Source organism: Apis mellifera, linkage group LG16 (genome assembly GCF_003254395.2).
Source record: "Apis mellifera strain DH4 linkage group LG16, Amel_HAv3.1, whole genome shotgun sequence".
In the NCBI taxonomy this organism is placed as follows: Eukaryota; Metazoa; Arthropoda; class Insecta; order Hymenoptera; family Apidae; genus Apis; species Apis mellifera.
The window spans coordinates 858628-876693 of record NC_037653.1 but is presented as its reverse complement, the minus strand read 5'-3'; the positions used below and the strand labels follow the sequence as shown (position 1 = coordinate 876693).

The window sequence follows — 18066 nt, the reverse complement described above, 5'->3', positions numbered from 1 at the left end:
ATGTAACTGAATATTCATGTATCTCGTGCATCAAGTGTCAATGAATTCTTCCGCGTTATGAATTAGTGTGAGGGTATTTTATAATCTTCCACCGCGTGAGACGTAAAAAAGTATATCGAGTGATTATTATTCTTTCAAAAATTATATCAAAGTTGTAATGTCAATAATAGCAGAAAATAATAGAAAAATTAAAAACATTTTAACTGTCAAATGCCATATAAAAGTATCAAAAATGTATGAATCGTGCTATTGGTTAAAACAATAACTGATATATATAAATGATCATGTGTTTGAATGAACAATACGTCACTCATGTGTATTTACACATCTGGAAAAAAATTATCAGACTATCGATATCGTTCGACTGCTGCAACCAATTGAAATTCGATAAATTAAGTTTAACATATCATTAATAACCCCTCTCGATTTCTCATTTGAAAATTTTTTCAAATTAAGACAGATAGAATTATATGAAAAAGAAATTACAGATAGCATTCAAAGCAATAATAGTTTTTAACTTTATTTGAATATGAAGTATCGATTATTAAGTCGTAGTTATCAGGTTTCAGAATTACAAATTTTTACAAATATATATAGAATATTTAATAGTGCTTCCATATATAATATTAGTTTGAAACTAATCAATATCAATTATAAAGAAAAACCTGAAATTCTTAACTTAGTAATTCGAGTTCGTTTTCATATTCTACAGACATTTTTGATTTGATAATAACAATAAAAAAAACTGATTGAAAACGAATAACAATGAGAATCAGAGCAAATAAAAATAAATGAAATAAATAATTATTATAATCAATTAGTTATAATCATCTACCAATTAACACTTATTAATTTAATTTTATTTTTATCAGCAAAATTATATAAATATAACGAATATATTTTAATAAAAGAAAAATCAAAATTATAAATAGTTATTAAATTTTTTTAAATTAATTATTTAAATTACAATAAAAATTTCGAATTAAGAAATTTAATATATTGTTATTCAATGAACTGATTTCAAGGCGATCTTTTTGCAAGGAATGATAACTTATTATATCTTACAGGCTATCACAAATAGAAACACTACAATTATTTCTCGAATATTATAATTTTTTTTTAAATAAATTTCAAAGCCGATTAACTTAGTTCGATAAAATTTTGTTTCAGTTTATTTCTATTCTCAAAAAAGTCTTGAAAAAAGCATGTTATTTATAATTTATATATGTATATAATTAGCAATCATTGCAATTTAAAGATAAAAACATAAGATTTTCTCTTGCTGCAACTTTTGTATATAATAGATATATAATAGTATATATAATATATATAGTTACAAATGTTTTCATGCGTATAAGGAAATTTATCTATTTTGAAATATTGATTTTATATATATATATATATATATATATATATATATATATATATGATAATGAAAATTTGTATGGATGTAGAATATAATCAATTATATTAAAATATCGGTTTTTATATCGGGAATAATTTATTTTTAGTGGTAAACACATAATTTTCATAATTTTTTTCACGTTTAATTTCTAATGACTTTGTTTATAAAATATATTTTGTAACAAGATAATAAAGCAATAAAATTCAATTATTTTATAGTTTGGAATTTTGTTTTATCTCGCATCATTAAATTAAATTTATCAAAAAATTTTAAAAAAATAAAAATTATATTATTACTTTAAGGATTGATTGACATTACTAATAGTAGTCAATGAAATATTAAAAATATCTTTTCTAATAATTTTTTTTATTATTTCATATATAACTTGTCATGATTTAAATATTCATAATGTTTCATATAAAATGATATTATTGTTTTTAATATAATAATTGTATTTATGATTAACTATATATCATACAATATATTTTTTCATTTTCTCATCTTTATTTATGATTTCTATAAATAATATAAATTTTTCACCTATTTTAATTTAAGAAAATGATATACTTATATCGTTTGCAATAGTATAAAATTTTTGGTCAACAGTAATGTATATATAACAATGATTCAAGGAAGAAGTAAGAAGAAAAGTATTAATGTTTATGCAATATTAATATCAATATTTTAAATTTTTGCATTATTAGAGCGATAATTATTAACAAAATACTTTGAAATATCGATTTTAGAGACTAAAAGTTGATATACAAAAATGTTGATTAAGATTTATTTATAAAGCTACATTAAATTATGAGTAATTTAAATTTGCATTAGAAGAAATGAAATAATTCTCTTCCTTCATCTAATACTATCTTATATCTTAATAAATAAGTCTCTATTGTTATTTTTGTTTTATCTTCTAGAATCAACTGTCTAAAGAATTATTCTATCAATATATCAATATTTTATACAAATGATAGAATGTTAAAAATAAATAGATGTGACAAAGATAAAGCTACCTTATTCTATCTGAAACAATAAATTTCAATTGCTAATTTTAATAATTTAAATAAACCTTAACCAACATTTTTATATACCATCCTTTTCGTTTGTTTCAGCCTCTTCAAAGATATTCCACAAATGTATTAACATCCTGCACGTCCTGTACTAACATTCTGCATCGCAACAGTACATTTTTCGAATTCGTTTTTATATATCACAGGAAGGAAGAGGAACGATAAATGATTTCGCGAAAATTACCATGTAAAGAGATAAAAATATGTATGCGTGGTGACGCGATTGTAACGTGGTTGATTAATTCCACGATAAACTCGAAGTAAGTATATAATTAACCAATAAATACAAATATATCTCTTTACCGGATTAAGAAAACTGGAACAATTTCTTGTGCAATCGTGGGGCGCAACGTATAATGAAAAAATTATTGTATCTGACGTAAAATATCGTTCATGAAAAAAAAAAAAAAAGTAATGGTAAAAACTGATGACGCGACACCGAGACATCGCAACAGAAAACGGGTGAAAAGGGCATCTGCCAGTCACAACATACGGAGCGTCTCATGATAAATTCGAAACGACATGTTTCGTGACGGTATATATCTACGTGTATCTAACTCGTACTATTTTTCGAGAGGAAAGGATTTATCGTTGAATCGAATCCTGTCGATCTCGAAACAATTTTTAGGGAGGATTTGCCTTTCTTCTCTAAGAAAACTACCACTAAATCGGAAGATTCGTAAATCGGTTTGATTCAAGAAACTTGGTTCAATGGTAATATGCCGATGTTATCATCAGTCGCCATTGAGGATTTTTTCGTCTGCGGCCGATAATGGTAGCGGCACGCTCGACACAAATCGATCAAGGGCCACACAGTTTCGAGTCGAATTCATCTGTCGAGGATCAACTGTCGCAAAAGTGAATTGACAAATTGAATAAACAAAGAGATAGAGGGAATAATTGGGGAAATGAATTGAACATGAATAATTCTAATCTTTTTTAGACAAAAAGAGAGAAAAAAAAGAAGAGGAATGGAATAAACGAAGAGTGAAATAGAAAGGAAGAAAACAAGTAGATGATGCGCAAAATGGCAAAAACAAGGAAGGATAAATGACGATTTGGTAATGTCGAAGCGGAAAATCAAGTGCATAAGCATAAATAACAATCAAAATAGATATTGTTTTTTATTTTTTTTTTCTAGAAAAGAGAAGCTATGAACGGTAAGACGAGGATTCGAACGTACCAAGTTTGGTGGCGGAGGTCATCACCGTCACGACGAGGTTATCGACGAATCGAGAAAAGGTGGGGAGATTTTTGTACGTCGTTGTGATCGTTGTGATCGTCCCGCGGAACTCAGTAGAGCGTCGAAAACGCAACGGAAGTGATCGAAAGGCGACGAACGGGCGAGAATTCGAAAAGATTCGATCGATTCGAAGAAAAATTTTTTAATCTGGAGAAAGATACATCGATCGACTACTCGCTTTGGTATAATTCTTCTTTAAAAAAAACGGCATTATGGAGAAGAAAAGTATTGCGCGGGCGATTCAAAAGAGCTTGAACGGAGGAACGAGGAGGCGGCGCGTTCGTTGGCTATACGGATTCATTGCACTGATCAGCGTCACGATGTTCATCCTGTTCTGGTATACAAACGTGTTTCACGATGCGATCCTCTCCAATCTTGAGTTAAGGAACGGCACTTTGTCCTTCCTGTTCTGGCAAAAGCCGCCTGTCAACCTTGAAATCAAGATCTACGTTTTCAATTACACGAACGTGCGCGAGTTCGAGAGCGGGAACGCGACTAAATTGAAGGTGGAGGAGGTTGGGCCGTTCATCTATCGGGAGAATTTGAGCAGGATGAATGTCGAAATTCACGAGAATGGCACGATCACGTATCAGGAAAAGAAAACCTATGAATGGATATCTGGTAAATCGGAGAATGAAAAGGTGATTGTACCTAACGTGATGTTGATGTCGACGCTCGCGTTTTCTCGAAATCTTAGTTACCTGTTTCAAATCGGGTTGACCATGTTCCTCTCGAGGATACGTGCAGAACCGTTCCTCGAATTATCGGTCGGTCAATACCTCTGGGGTTATGAGGACGAACTGTACGAAATGGCCAAACAATTCTCATCGTTACGCTCGGTCTTTATTCTGGATAAATTTGGACTTCTCGCCTTCGTACGTATATCTATGATAATATTTTTTTCCTTATGCTTATTTTGTGGGCTTTCTTCTTTTCATTCTTTCTGTGATTTATAATAATATATTAGTTTATAATATAAAATTTATAATATGAAAATCTAGTAAATTGGAGTCATTGTATAATTCAAGGATAAATTATATCTATAATTAATGAAAATGTAAATGTTTTTGTTTATGATATAAATTATGTTGAATTTATTAATTTAATAGTGATCAATATGATAAAAATTGCAATATTTTTCTTAAAAATAAATATGTAAATATTGTAATACAGTGATACAGTGATTAGTTAAATGATACAACTATAACTATTTTTAAAAAATATAGTTTATTATACCAGCACTTTATATTTAATTTTATAATTTAAACTTTTCTGTTTCAATTATTTGAATGATTTTCATATTTTACTTTGTTTTGATATAATTGTTATTCATAATTATATCTATTTTTTCCATATATATATTTGTTTTCATTTTAAGATTTTCATTGTTGTTATTTTTTTCACCATTTATCTCTTGCATATTTATACTTCAGAAATAATAGTGCAATCTCTTTTTATCTAACTTAATTCTCATTTTTTAAAGATTGCATATATCAATCTGAATTTACATAAGATATTATTTCAATTTTAAGTTTGAAATCATTAGAGATGCTTTAAATTGATTATATAAAGAAAAAATAAATATAATATATGTTAATTTTTATATTTCATAAAAATAAAATTATATAATCAAAAAAATTTTATCTAAATTGGATTCAATTAAATCAATTATTATTTATTATTTCATAATTAAATAATTATAATGATCAAAAAATATTTCAAAAATTTATACATAAATAACAAAAATTATTTATAATAATTATAAAATAGTAAAATTCTTACATATAATAAAATTATTATACATTATATTTTGGCGCGGTTCAGCAGTTATGTTTCGGGTAACTTCGGCCAGCTTCGGACAACTTCGGTAATCGAGCAGTTATTATTATTTTGCGATTCGTTCAAAATTTAATGTGACTCTAAATTAAAAATAAGAAATACACTGATTTAACATGAATCGGTTTTCAGGATAACGGTTCAAGTTCGGATCGCATCACGATACACTCAGGAACTGATAATCTTGGGATAATCGAGCGAATCAACGGGCTTGAAAATTATCAGATTTGGGGAGATGAAAAATGCGATCGAATCTATGGTACCGATGGCAGTATGTTTCCACCGCATTGGATCAAACAGCCGAATAAGACGCTCTTCATTTACGCGAAAGATTTCTGCAGGAAAATGCCTTTTCATTACGATCATCGTAATTTTTCTAACGGTATACCCACCTTGAGGTGAGTCATCATTGTTTTATACACATCCCGCTTTCTATCCGATTTCTTTCTTTTTTACAGGATATTCGAATGAAGTAGATATATTTAACAGAATTTCATTTGAAATTGAAATAAGAAATGATTATTTAAAATACTTTATTTTTAACATTGTTATTTAAATATATACGGCGTTAATATATTCGTGGAACATATTTTTAGAGCATGAATTTTAAGCCAAAACAAATATATAAAATTAGTATGTAAAAATTATAAGCAATTTAAGTTTGCGTTAAATGAAGCGAGATAGACAGAACGAAGCAGCAATTTGATAAAAATAAAACTGTCTTGTAATCTCTGTCTTACTTCATTTAACATAAACTCAATCACTTGTAATTTAACAAATAAGATTCAATCGAAATTTTTCTATAATAATTTGTACATAACTTATTTTGATCTTTAATCTCTAAATGATCTTTAATTAGAATAAATTTTCACAAATATATTAATAATATTATAACAATAATATTTTATAAATAATATTGATTCATTTCTAACAGCAATTTTAGATAATAAATTATTTTATTATTTTTTTATTTTAAATTTAACAAAACAAATAACCATAAAAATAATTCCAAATAAAATTTATGAAATATAAATTTATGCAAGTGTGATATAATATTATTTGAAATACTATTTCAAATAATATTATTTTATAACTGTTTGTACAATATGAAATAAATGATGTGTTATTTACAATAATATTTCAAATAATAAAGAAAAAGATTACAATATGACTCTTCAATTTTATATTTTTAAAAAATATAATTTCAACTGGTTTAAATTTTGTAAAATTATTCATTAAATTTAATTAAAAGAAGAAAAACAATTTAATTGAATTTAATATATATTATAAAAATAAATTATTCTTTGAATTTTTATAATAATAAAATTAATAATATAATCTCCTGAAAAAATCATATAAAATCAATTCCTTAATTAATTTTTTTTGTAATGAATTTTTATTAGTTTTTCTATTTATACATAAATATTCATTCGAAATAAACTTTCGCTTTTCTTCTACCATTCTTTTCTCTTGCACTGTTGCATTCATATCTTTCTTGATCTATAATCTTCTTTGAGATCTAGATCTCGGAGAAATTTATTCTAGTTATTTTTATATGATTATAAGAAATTAAAATAAGTATAAGATAATGTTCATGTGATGATAAAAGTGTCATATGAATGAACCGACTATTAGAAATTTTAACTTTATATTTCAAAATTATATTAAAATATTTTAAAATATCAACGATCAATTTTGTAAATATCGATTCTACCTTTTATCAAATACATTTCAACAGCCATTTTAACTTGCATTTAATTTGCAAAAAATATTTCTTTTTCAAGATGTTATAGATAATTCCAAATTATATCAATTACATTTCTTATTAATGGAAACAATATATCATTAGATATAAATTATACAAATGTAATAGATGGAATAAGAGATATTTTAACCATTAAATATCTTCATTATAAAGAAAATTACAATGAATCATATACATCTTTCTTTATTATTTGAAAAATACTCAAGTATAAAATTTAAGAAATGATTTTAGAGATTAAAACAAGATTAAAATAAGATTAAAATAAATTATGCAAAAGTTTTCATTAATGCTTGTTATTACGAGCAATTTAATTTTGCATCAGGTGAAACGAGATGAAGATAATGTATGATCGAGATAAAATCGTCACGCTTTACTGCAATCTTACTTTGTTTAACGTAAAATTAAATTGCTTCTAATTTAAAAGAGAAGTTTTAGTGGATATCTTTGCATATTTTGTGTTTATTTTAGAATCTCTTTTTAAACTTTCTATTTACTTCTATCGAATGACCTGTACATATATAGATATATATATACATATACTATTGGGAGCTCAGAACATAGTCAAATATTATTCGGATAAATAGAATTATTCATCAATAATGAACAATCTCATATTCGAATAAATTCAAAAATAAACATAGAGGATCTTAATATCATTCCAATCTTAAATATCATTCCAAAAATTAAAAAGAAAAAATCGAAATGAAATCGAAATCAAAAGCAGTAGTTTTTGAATTCGCCTTTAGTTGAAGAATGATGATTATTTGATAAATTTCCTATTTTTCAATTTATCAAAAATTACATTAATATATGAAAATGAAGAACACGATACAATTTTACTTAAATTATAGGAAATATTAAATAATATATAATTCAGAATAAATACAAATTTGTTTTTATAAATAAACAAATAAATAATAAATTTTTAATTATTAGTTTAAATATTACTTATATTTTTATGCAAAAAGTATTATCGTTTAATTTGATACAGATTCGATGAAAAAAATGAACAATTTATTTCAAATTTAAAATTTTTTTTATTACTTTTTTATTATTTTCTTTTATTATTTTATCATTACTTATCCAAATTTGAAAAATTCGAAATATTAAAATAAAGATATGATTAACTTAATAACTTATTAACTTAATAATTACTTATTATGTGGAAATATATCTTTTTTTATTTTTAATGTTAAATCTAAAAAAAAATTTTTTTAATTTCCTTAAATTTTATAAAAATCTTCTATAAAATTAAAAAATTATATTTATTTTCATGTTTCCTTCTTTTTTTATTTACTTCTTAAATTTCCATTCATTTTCTATTCTCCAATTAATCAATTTCCATATTTTTGAGACATCCTATTTAGATGTAAGATTATGATGTGTTACATCTACACTGGTAGAATGGTTCTTCGAATAAGGAATAAAATTTTATTCATAATATAAATTTCTGTTAAATGTCACAGATTTATACATGAATAATTTTTTTTAATAAAATCGTTATTTAAAATTTTTTCCAACTCCATTGTTCACTCATCAACACGTATGAATTTGCTAATAAACTTACCTGTAGGTAGATGTAAAATTTTTGATAAAAAAACCAATATGAATTTTGATTTTTTTCACGATTATATTGAAAACAAGCAATGAAATTTGAGCTCTCAACAGTATTGGCTCTCTTCTTTCTTCCTCTTCATTTTGAAAGAAATTTACCTACGAATGCGCAGGCGAAAATGTCGTCCATCGAAACGCTTCACCAGTCGAATGACTATAGGTACAAATTACCGAGCAACGTTTTTACGTCGACTCGCAACAAAGACTCGTGTTTTTGCCCGAAGGAGTCGCACGATTCAATCATCAGAACATGTCCCCCAACCGGAACGCTCAACGTTTCTGCCTGCAAGTTTGGGACACCGATGATCGCTTCCTTCCCTCATTTCTACTTGGGCAATGAATCGTTGTTCGAAAAAATCGTCGGGCTGGAACCTCGACAAGAACGTCACGAAAGTTACATCGATCTTCATCCGGTAAATATACAATTACTTATAAATATTGTATTATTGCAGAAAATTCTAAAAGAACGAAAACTCATTGCGATAATTCTCCTAGAAAGACATATTGATTTTTTAATTTTGTTATGGCTTGACTAAAACTCGAAATTTATGCTTTTTATTGTAGAAGTAGAAAAGAGAATATATACTTGAAAAAGAGCATATTGGTGAAATAATACTATAGCTTAATACAATTTTTCTATTTCTTGCTTTCTTCTTTTTTACGTCTGAAACTTATCATATATATTTGTGACCTTGCTCTGATTAAAGTAAGACCGATATGATTTATATTATATTAATGAAGAAAAAAAAGTTGTTTATCACTGATTAAAAACACAAATATGATACAAATTGTATCGTTTGTTTGGTTTTTGGATCACAGAAATCTCAAATATTTTTATAAAAGTTTCGTTAAGAAAAAAAAATAAACAAAAATAAACAAATTTTATACATTAGTATCGTCTTACCGGATCAGATTACATTGTTTGCGTTGAAAATTCATAAATTAGTTCCAGGATGAATTTCGTTTTGCAGTTCTGTTGTATATTTTGCGCTTGTAAGATATTTACTAAATTCGGATTTGTCAGAATAATTATTTTTTTCAGAGTTAAGAAATTCCTTCATTTAAAAAAATATAAATTTTGATTTTTAGCGTTTAGGAATCACGGTGAATATGAACATGAGACTGCAAATGAACGTAGAGGTACGAAAAGCGATCGGCATTCCGTTCTCAGGAAATCTCGAAGATGGATTGATTCTACCGTTGATATGGCTCGATACCGGGATAGGCGAAATACCCGAGTCGCTTCGACAGATTTTGTATCGAAGTCACTACATGGTGAATGCCATCGAAGCAGTTCTTCAATGGTGTAGCCTGATCGGCGTGATCATCTCGTTCGGCGTTCTTTTTACCAAGATGAAGAAAGAAAGATCGAGACAAACGAAAGAATCGATCGAGACGAAACTGGACTCGAAACTCGATCGACCGGTCCCAGAAACTGAACTCAATCGATTGTAACGGGACGATCGTGGATGACGATATTATGCATCGCGTGTTTCAACGACTTCACCGAGGATACGGCATCAATACGACCTAATTTATTGTTAATTCCTTTACCTTGGCCAATTGATTCCTTTTCTCGATGCTCATCACGCTCTGAATAGCTTGGAACAGAGAGAGAGAGAGAGAGAGAGAGAGAGAGAGAGAGAGAAAAAAAGTCGATCACGCCACTTTGTACGCGATCAATCGATCATACGACTATCGTTACAGACTATTATCCTCTCTGTCGAATGTCGTGTATGCTCGCTTCAATTGTATCGCGATAACAGTATATAGTACAAGATAGACGCGCGCTCGCGCGTTCATATTCCTTCGAGAAAGAACCATCACGTTCACAATGCAAAATAATAAGTAACGACGCAAAATTAACATTGCAGCCGCCATGTGTATGTTATAAGATGTTTTTCTACGATTTTTTTCTATATTTATATATCTGGATCGATAACCTATGTCATAACGACAAACAAGTTTGAAAAAGACAAAGATGAACAATCCATTCGTTCACACGTGTACACCGGCAGCAGATTTCCGGTATATAATGAGTGAAATTAAGCGAATACTCTCGTCGTACATAATTTTATTATTAAATTGTCACGACATCGTTTGAAATTGTCTCGAATCCGAATCCGGATTTCAAAACTATTTGGCTACTTTATTGTCGTTTCCTTCACCTCCACCTTCTCCACCCACTCCAGCACTTCCTCATACTTGATTGTAAAAAACTAAATTCATCTAGAAATCTAACCATAGTCTATCTGAAGTTAACGCGTTTACAACGAAATACATATAAACGAATGTATAATGGAATAACAATAAGATCTCGATCGCCGCCAGATTCGTCAAAATCCAAAAAACGATTACTTGGCTCGCGTCGATGATCTTGTACACGCGATCGTGTATTTGTTGGACGGAATGATTTTTTTTTTCTTTTTTTTTTTTTCATTCGATTACGAGAGAGAGGCGAGAGTTTTTCATCGATTGATGGACGAAAATTCTTTTTTTTTTTTTTTTTTTTTATAATATCATTGATGGCAACGATGCGACGGACGATGGAGCAACTCGTTCCACGATAAAAATTCGCCGTATACCGCATTATTAGTAATTTCTACGTCACTTCTATTCCCACTTCTCTGCTACTCCCTCCATAATTCCTTTCCCTCGTACGCATGCGCGTGCACGCTCACAGCACACATATACAGCAGCACATACATACACACATATACAATATACACGCGCACACAAATCGTTCGCGTACTTCCTACTTTTTCGCTTCGCTTTCTTATTATTAACATTGGTTTCGAACCGGCACTAACAATTTATAGGAATGCAAACGATTCCTAATAATTTCAAAATTGGCCAGTCGAATATCCAACTAGAAAATTCGTTCGAGTCTCGTAAAAGGTTATATATATGTATATATATATATATATATCGACACAACGTAATTGTCCTTTCTCCCTTTCTCTATTATTATTATTATTATTTTCTTCATTCCTAAGGAATGGAACGATGATAACAAGATGACGACGATAAAACACCGATCACTCTTACCCAGTTTCTCCATTCGCCTCTCGCTCTCTCGATTTATATCCGTTAAAAACCTATTAGGGTGAAAGCTTGCCGCGTACAAGGGTCGACGCATACGCGCAACTTCACGCTCGAGATCGAAAGATGTAGAAACGGCAGACTGGGCAGATCGGCCGTTCTACTTGGAATCGGATGGATTCTGGAATGCAGGGTTCAGCTGACCGGTTTTGCTCGCAGTCGCGTTAGACGGTAACGGATTGCTCAGATGTAGTTTCTCTTGTCGTTTAGCGGCACGCACCAAGAAGAAGAGCGCTCCTATCAAAACGATCGCGCCTATCGCCGCCAGAGTTCCGGATACCGCCGCTCGAGCAATCGGAGGCACGTCCACGGCCATCTTCATCAGATTTCGCATTTCTTCCGGAAGCTCATCGATACCCTGAAATGGAGCGAATGTGTTATTAACACGTCACTTTTTCTCGATCAATCTTGATCGTTATGACGAGTAGTTGATAATACACAGCGGCGATTAAAATGACAATGGCAAGAATAAATTATCGACACGAACGGTCATTCCAACAAAATGAATCATATTACGGACAATGATACGTCGGAGGCGTCGAATCACTCGCGCTTCCCATTACCGTCACGAATGCCTATTTGCACGATTAATATCGTCGGCCTACCATTGCCGTCGCTAAGTGCTAATCGCTTCTTAATCGCGATTCGTGTCCACGCGATCGATTCGTTGTGTCAGTCGGATATAATCAAAATAAAGATATTACGATATGTGGTCAATGTACCGACCTCGTTTAAAGTTAAAAATATTTCACCTGAAGGGTATTGTACGTTATATAATAGGATATATAGGTTATTTTCAGGATATGAGGTTAGGTTGCATGTGAAATGTTTTTTCTAAAGATTATGTTTATTCGAAAAATAGAGGAAAGAGTAGAAATATGAAATACTTGGAATTTTGCTAATGATTGTACTTCAAATATTACATTACATTATTAACATATTCTATCATTCATTCGTTTAATGAACGTTTTACGTTTTGATCATAATAGAAAGTTTCTACGCTTATTAACTTGTGAAATTTATTTTAATTTATTTTATAATTTTAAAAAAAAAACAGAAATTCTATTTATGATAATTGTAGTTTTAATATATTAATGAAGATTTGAAGTTCTTAATTATATGATAAGTGAAAGTGAAATTGGTAAAAATATGAGATATGTTTGATAACAATTGATTACAATTTTTCAAAGATTTTAGAAATGAATTATAAAGAGATATGTTAATTGTGAATCTATGATTGTTGTACAAGTTCAGAAAATATAATTTACATATGCAGTTTTATTTTGCATTCCAAAACAAAATAAATTCATCTAATTATGATTGTTTTATTATATTTATCATATTTTTCTTGTTTATATATATTTTATATGCTTATCTATCGATAAAATCTTTCTATTAATATTTTAATATAAATTATTTTCTTAAAAAATATCAGTCTTATACTATTCAAATATATTTAATTAAATATATTTTTAATTAAATCGATTTTAATTAAATTAAAAAAAGTCAAAAAATGTAACATATTCTATGAAATTTTTCAAAAATTTGCATTTAATTTTTTTATTACTATTCTAAAATTCTCAGCACTAAAAAATTAAGTGGATATTCCATATTCATATTCTTTCCTCTATACTTAATTAAAGTTTTACATAATTCTAACATGACTAACTTTTTCAATTAATAATTCAACAAATTTTGCGTACATGTGTACATGCATTTTTATCTACATGTTCTTCATCTATCGTTTAAAAATAGGAAATATCTTTAATCTTCTTCAAATATAGCATTTTTTTCAATATATAAATTTAAATAATAAAATCATATGATTATTTATAATGATCCGCACAATTGTATTATTATAAATTTTTTTAACATTTGATGTATATAATTTATAGCAAATTTCTCCTTTAATATGATAATATTTATTAAATAAGTAATAATATTATTCTATTAATTTCTTTAAAAACGATATTTCATATGCAATATTTTAATATATATTTCTATTATGCAAAGTCAGAAAATGTTATATATCATTTATAACTAATAAGAAACCTTAATAATGGAAAAAATGCGAATCTGATTGGTCGATTTCAATACGTTTCTAAAAATCGGCTCGCGTATTGGCTGAAAAAATGATTCTACAAATAAGATCATACAGCGCCATGTTTGGTGAGCAAAAGAAGTACTTCTCTTGCCTGAGTATAGATTCGCCACTCTTCTCGTCACTCTATATATTATTGATCAAGAACTAGTTTTGATTAATTTTTTTAAATAAGGACATCACAAAGGAAATAAAAAGGTCCAGTTTACGTTATACATAGAAACAGGGATATTTTTAACTAAATGTACGTATACTCACATCCTCGAACCATATAATGGGGAAAACAATATCCGGGAACGAGGCAACCTGTTTAATGTCCCGTACTTGACTAACCGCCAGATTTATCTGAATTCTCGCTTTAGCTCTCAACGCTGTGCCCATCATCGGTAAAACATCGAGATAGAATTGATGATCCCGTTCGACCGGCGGTGATATACCTGTTACCGCCTCTCTGAGTGTTGGATCCCCTGAAAAGTGTTATAGATAATATAAACAAATCAGATACGTTTAAGGTAGGCTTTTTAGAGACAAGAGAGTAGAAACAAGTGGATTCTCAGCGTTTCGACCGCAGCTCGCGAAAGCGAGAATTTCATCAACTGTATTCAAAACTGTGTTCAACGTATGACGACGATTTCCCCAGAGTCGAGAAAAGTTCCCACGGTTCGTTCGCTTGGTCGTCGACCGAATTCGTGTGTAAGAGTAGAAGAAGAAGAGAGTATGAAGATAGGAAATATAGATAGGTATGTATGTACAGTAGTGGCTCCACAAGTAACAGGTCGTAAGATTCTATAACTGACAGTTCATTATCCCCACTCAGCACGGAGACGACTGCCTTGAATCAATTGTGTAATTCAATTCGGCAATTTGAGTCTCTTACTAGCGTTTAAACTTAATTGATTTAAAGAATTTAATATTCGTATAATTTTAATTCCTTTTTCATCAAAATATTTATATATTTGATTATTGTGGCATTGATCAAATTGAAATTATTAATTTATTTAAATAAAGTAATATTTTTAAATTAATTTTTTATGTTCGATTCAATATGAATTTTTTTTTTGAAACTTAAAAACCTTAAAAAACAATAAAGCAATCGAAATCTAAGAAATAAAATATTTTTGCATTAAATTTTTTTCTTTACATTAAATAAGAAATATATATTGTATCTAAAAAAACAAGTTAACTTAAAAATAAATTTAATATTTTATTTTCTTTTTTTTTTTTTTTTTAATCAATCTAATAATTTAAATCAATTTTAAGTTTGTTATTATTACATAACCTCGTAGTGTCGTACTGTAAATTTCTTCTGACGCATCAATTACTGTGGCTCTTGTGAAAAATCTTGTAAAACATCAATCTTATTTTCTTTGGTACAAGAAACGGTATATAAAACAATTTAAGATATGAAATATTCGGTAAAAAAAGATAATAATTTAAATAGTAATTAGTTTTTTATCTTTTGAAGTGGCACAATAACTGGCTAATCTTTTTTTTATTTTTATTATTATTTAAAATTATTTCATTTTTGTATAGAAAAATTTTGTTAAATTATTATTTTGAATATATTGAAAAATAGAAACAAAATAATTAAAAATAAGTAAAAATAGAATATATTTCTAAATAATTGATTGACATGAAATTGAGAGGAAGAATGGCTAAATTTAAAATTTTAGCTCTATTATATATTAATTTTCGAATTAACAAAAAACGATACAATACATTGAATTCTGCCTACACAAACGTAACTAACACATGCTGCCTAAAGACGTTACTAACTTTCACATTATAAATTGTCGTTGCATTGTTGAGTATAAAATAGTCGATGACATAATACCGATTCTAGTATGCACAAGGTGTTCCAAATAAAATCAGTTATTGTAATTTTGATCCTTCGATGAATATTTTAGCGAAAATATCAATAAATATATAAAATTGTTTATTATTCTAAATAAATATATATACTTACTAAATAATGCAAATGATTTTAAATTGATAATAATATTGTAAATTTATATAATCCAGCTGCATAAATACTTATATAAGCGAATCTAAAATTGTCTAAAAAATAAAAAAAAATAGAATAAAATAAAATTTTTTTCTCCAAGTCTTCATTTTCGAAAAAATCAAATAAATTTAAAAAATTTTACTTTTTAAATACAAGTGAAATTTGTTAATTTTTTAATGAATAATTCATATTTAAATGTACAATACTTCTTACATTCATATTTAATTTTACTTGCAAAAATTTTTTAAACTCACTTTTCTTAAAAATAAAAAAAATCTCCGACAAAAAATTTTATTTTATTTTTTTTTATTTTCATATTTTTTTCATAAATTATCTTATATCTGCTTACATATTCTTTGAAGCTTATGTCCTATATACAAATCTTTCTTTCTCTCATTCTTTTTCATTCACTCATTCTCACTCACTCTCTCACACACTTCTTTTCATCATACTGAAAATGATCCGGTAGATAAAACAGTTAAAATTACCGAGGCGACCGAATTCGAGAAATTAACATAATTATGCTATTTATGAAACTATTCTATAACAAGCCAAGATAATTAGGTTGTCCATCTTACCGAGATAAAAATGCGGGAAACTGAGCAATACCGGCGAATCGTACTGACACAGGGAGACATTGAAGGTTCCTTCAGGGGCGCAAGGTGGCCCAGCTGGGCAGAAACATTGCTGCGATTCTAATCGGCTCGGTGAAGCGAATGCATCTTTGGCAGGAACGAACCTATATCCAGGAATTCGACCCGGGGTGATCACTTCCTCCTGAAATCATTCGATTGAAATTATCTGAACTCTTATTGGAAAAGAGGAAGAGAGGGTATATTATTGTCCCTTTTCTACTCGTATTACAAGTAGATTTCGTTTTGAGATGTTAAAAATTAGTAGTTTTTTTTATTTGTACTCTTTGATAGTATTCGATATTCGAAAAATATCAATATTATTTTTGAAAATAATGTATAACAGAAAATTAAATAAAAATGATTTAATAGTTTTTGAGATAAAATGATTATAATGATTATAATAGATGTAAATATTAAATGAATGAGAATGTTAAATAATATGATATGAAATAATGAAAAAGTAATTAAAATGTAATAAAGAATATAATTTAAATTATATTATTCCTTTATTTCGAGAAGAAAACAGTAAAATAGCAAAATCTTGTTGTTAAGAATACAGTATTATTTTCAATGCTAACATAGTGAACATGGAAACATCATGAAATATGAATCTAATTCAAAATTTATTTCTTGAATTTATAGTAACGAATATTTTTTTCAAATTTTATATCAATTATCATTTTTTATTTATTTCATATCATATTAATTTAATATTCTAATGTATTAATCTTTGAATTTAAAAAATTACAATATTTTTAATAATTTTTTTAAAAAATCGTGTTTAAAGAATTATTTCATCAAAAATTATAAATATTTAAATTCAACAATTATTTATCTAAGCTTAATAGATTAAATAAAAATAAAACAGTCCTCAGACATTATAATGTCCAACGTAAAAATTTAATTAATATCAACAATTAATATCTCACTAAAAATGAATATAGAAAATTAAAAATTTACAATCTCATCAATGTAGAATCTCATCAATGTAAAATGTGTCATTACATATATCTTATCTGTAGAACCATTGAACCTCGTCTCATTAGATATATATATGTCAATAAAATGTATTTTTAAAGACAGTATTTTATTTATAAAAACGATCAATTCAAGAGATACGATTTTTTGATCATTTAACCTTTGAATCATTTAACATTTAAAGATATATAGATAAAAGTACATTTATATTATGAAATCAATTTGTTGTATTAATTATTTTACCTTGTGTATATACCTTGTGTATATATCTGTTATCTTGTGTATATATACGTAGATAGCAAAATCACC

At 27.7% G+C, this 18066-nt stretch overlaps 2 protein-coding genes across 3 annotated transcripts in view; one reads left to right on the top strand and one right to left on the bottom strand.

Annotated features, from left to right (window-relative positions):
• Nucleotides 1–3726: 3726 nt before the first annotated feature.
• LOC100577943 (scavenger receptor class B member 1) lies at nt 3727–10560 on the top strand. The gene is made up of 4 exons (XM_026445920.1): nt 3727–4596; nt 5690–5955; nt 9097–9349; nt 10026–10560. Exons 1-4 carry the CDS (start codon nt 3934–3936, stop codon nt 10389–10391), a joined length of 1548 nt encoding a protein of 515 aa, XP_026301705.1. The 5' UTR covers nt 3727–3933; the 3' UTR covers nt 10392–10560.
• A 435-nt stretch (nt 10561–10995) lies between these two features.
• The window catches only part of LOC409228 (scavenger receptor class B member 1), a 46782-nt gene continuing 39711 nt past the window's right edge, over nt 10996–18066 (bottom strand). Inside the window, exons 4-6 of one of the 2 annotated variants that reach the window (XM_026445919.1) lie at nt 16723–16921; nt 14398–14606; nt 10996–12396 (exon numbers count right to left, since the gene is read on the bottom strand). In XM_026445919.1, coding sequence (XP_026301704.1) covers nt 12139–12396; nt 14398–14606; nt 16723–16921 — 666 coding nt within the window. In that variant the 3' untranslated portion in view covers nt 10996–12138. The remainder of the gene's footprint in view (nt 12397–14397; nt 14607–16722; nt 16922–18066) is intronic. The other variant, XM_026445918.1, reaches the window with a different exon arrangement.

Excerpts from the sequence above, each read along its gene's own strand:
- LOC100577943 (XM_026445920.1), top strand. The coding sequence starts at position 3,934 with ATGGAGAAGAAAAGTATTGCGCGGGCGATTCAAAAGAGCTTGAACGGA. Across the intron at positions 4,597-5,689 it reads AATTTGGACTTCTCGCCTTC|GATAACGGTTCAAGTTCGGA; the intron begins GTACGTATATCT and ends ATCGGTTTTCAG. Across the intron at positions 9,350-10,025 it reads GTTACATCGATCTTCATCCG|CGTTTAGGAATCACGGTGAA; the intron begins GTAAATATACAA and ends TTTGATTTTTAG.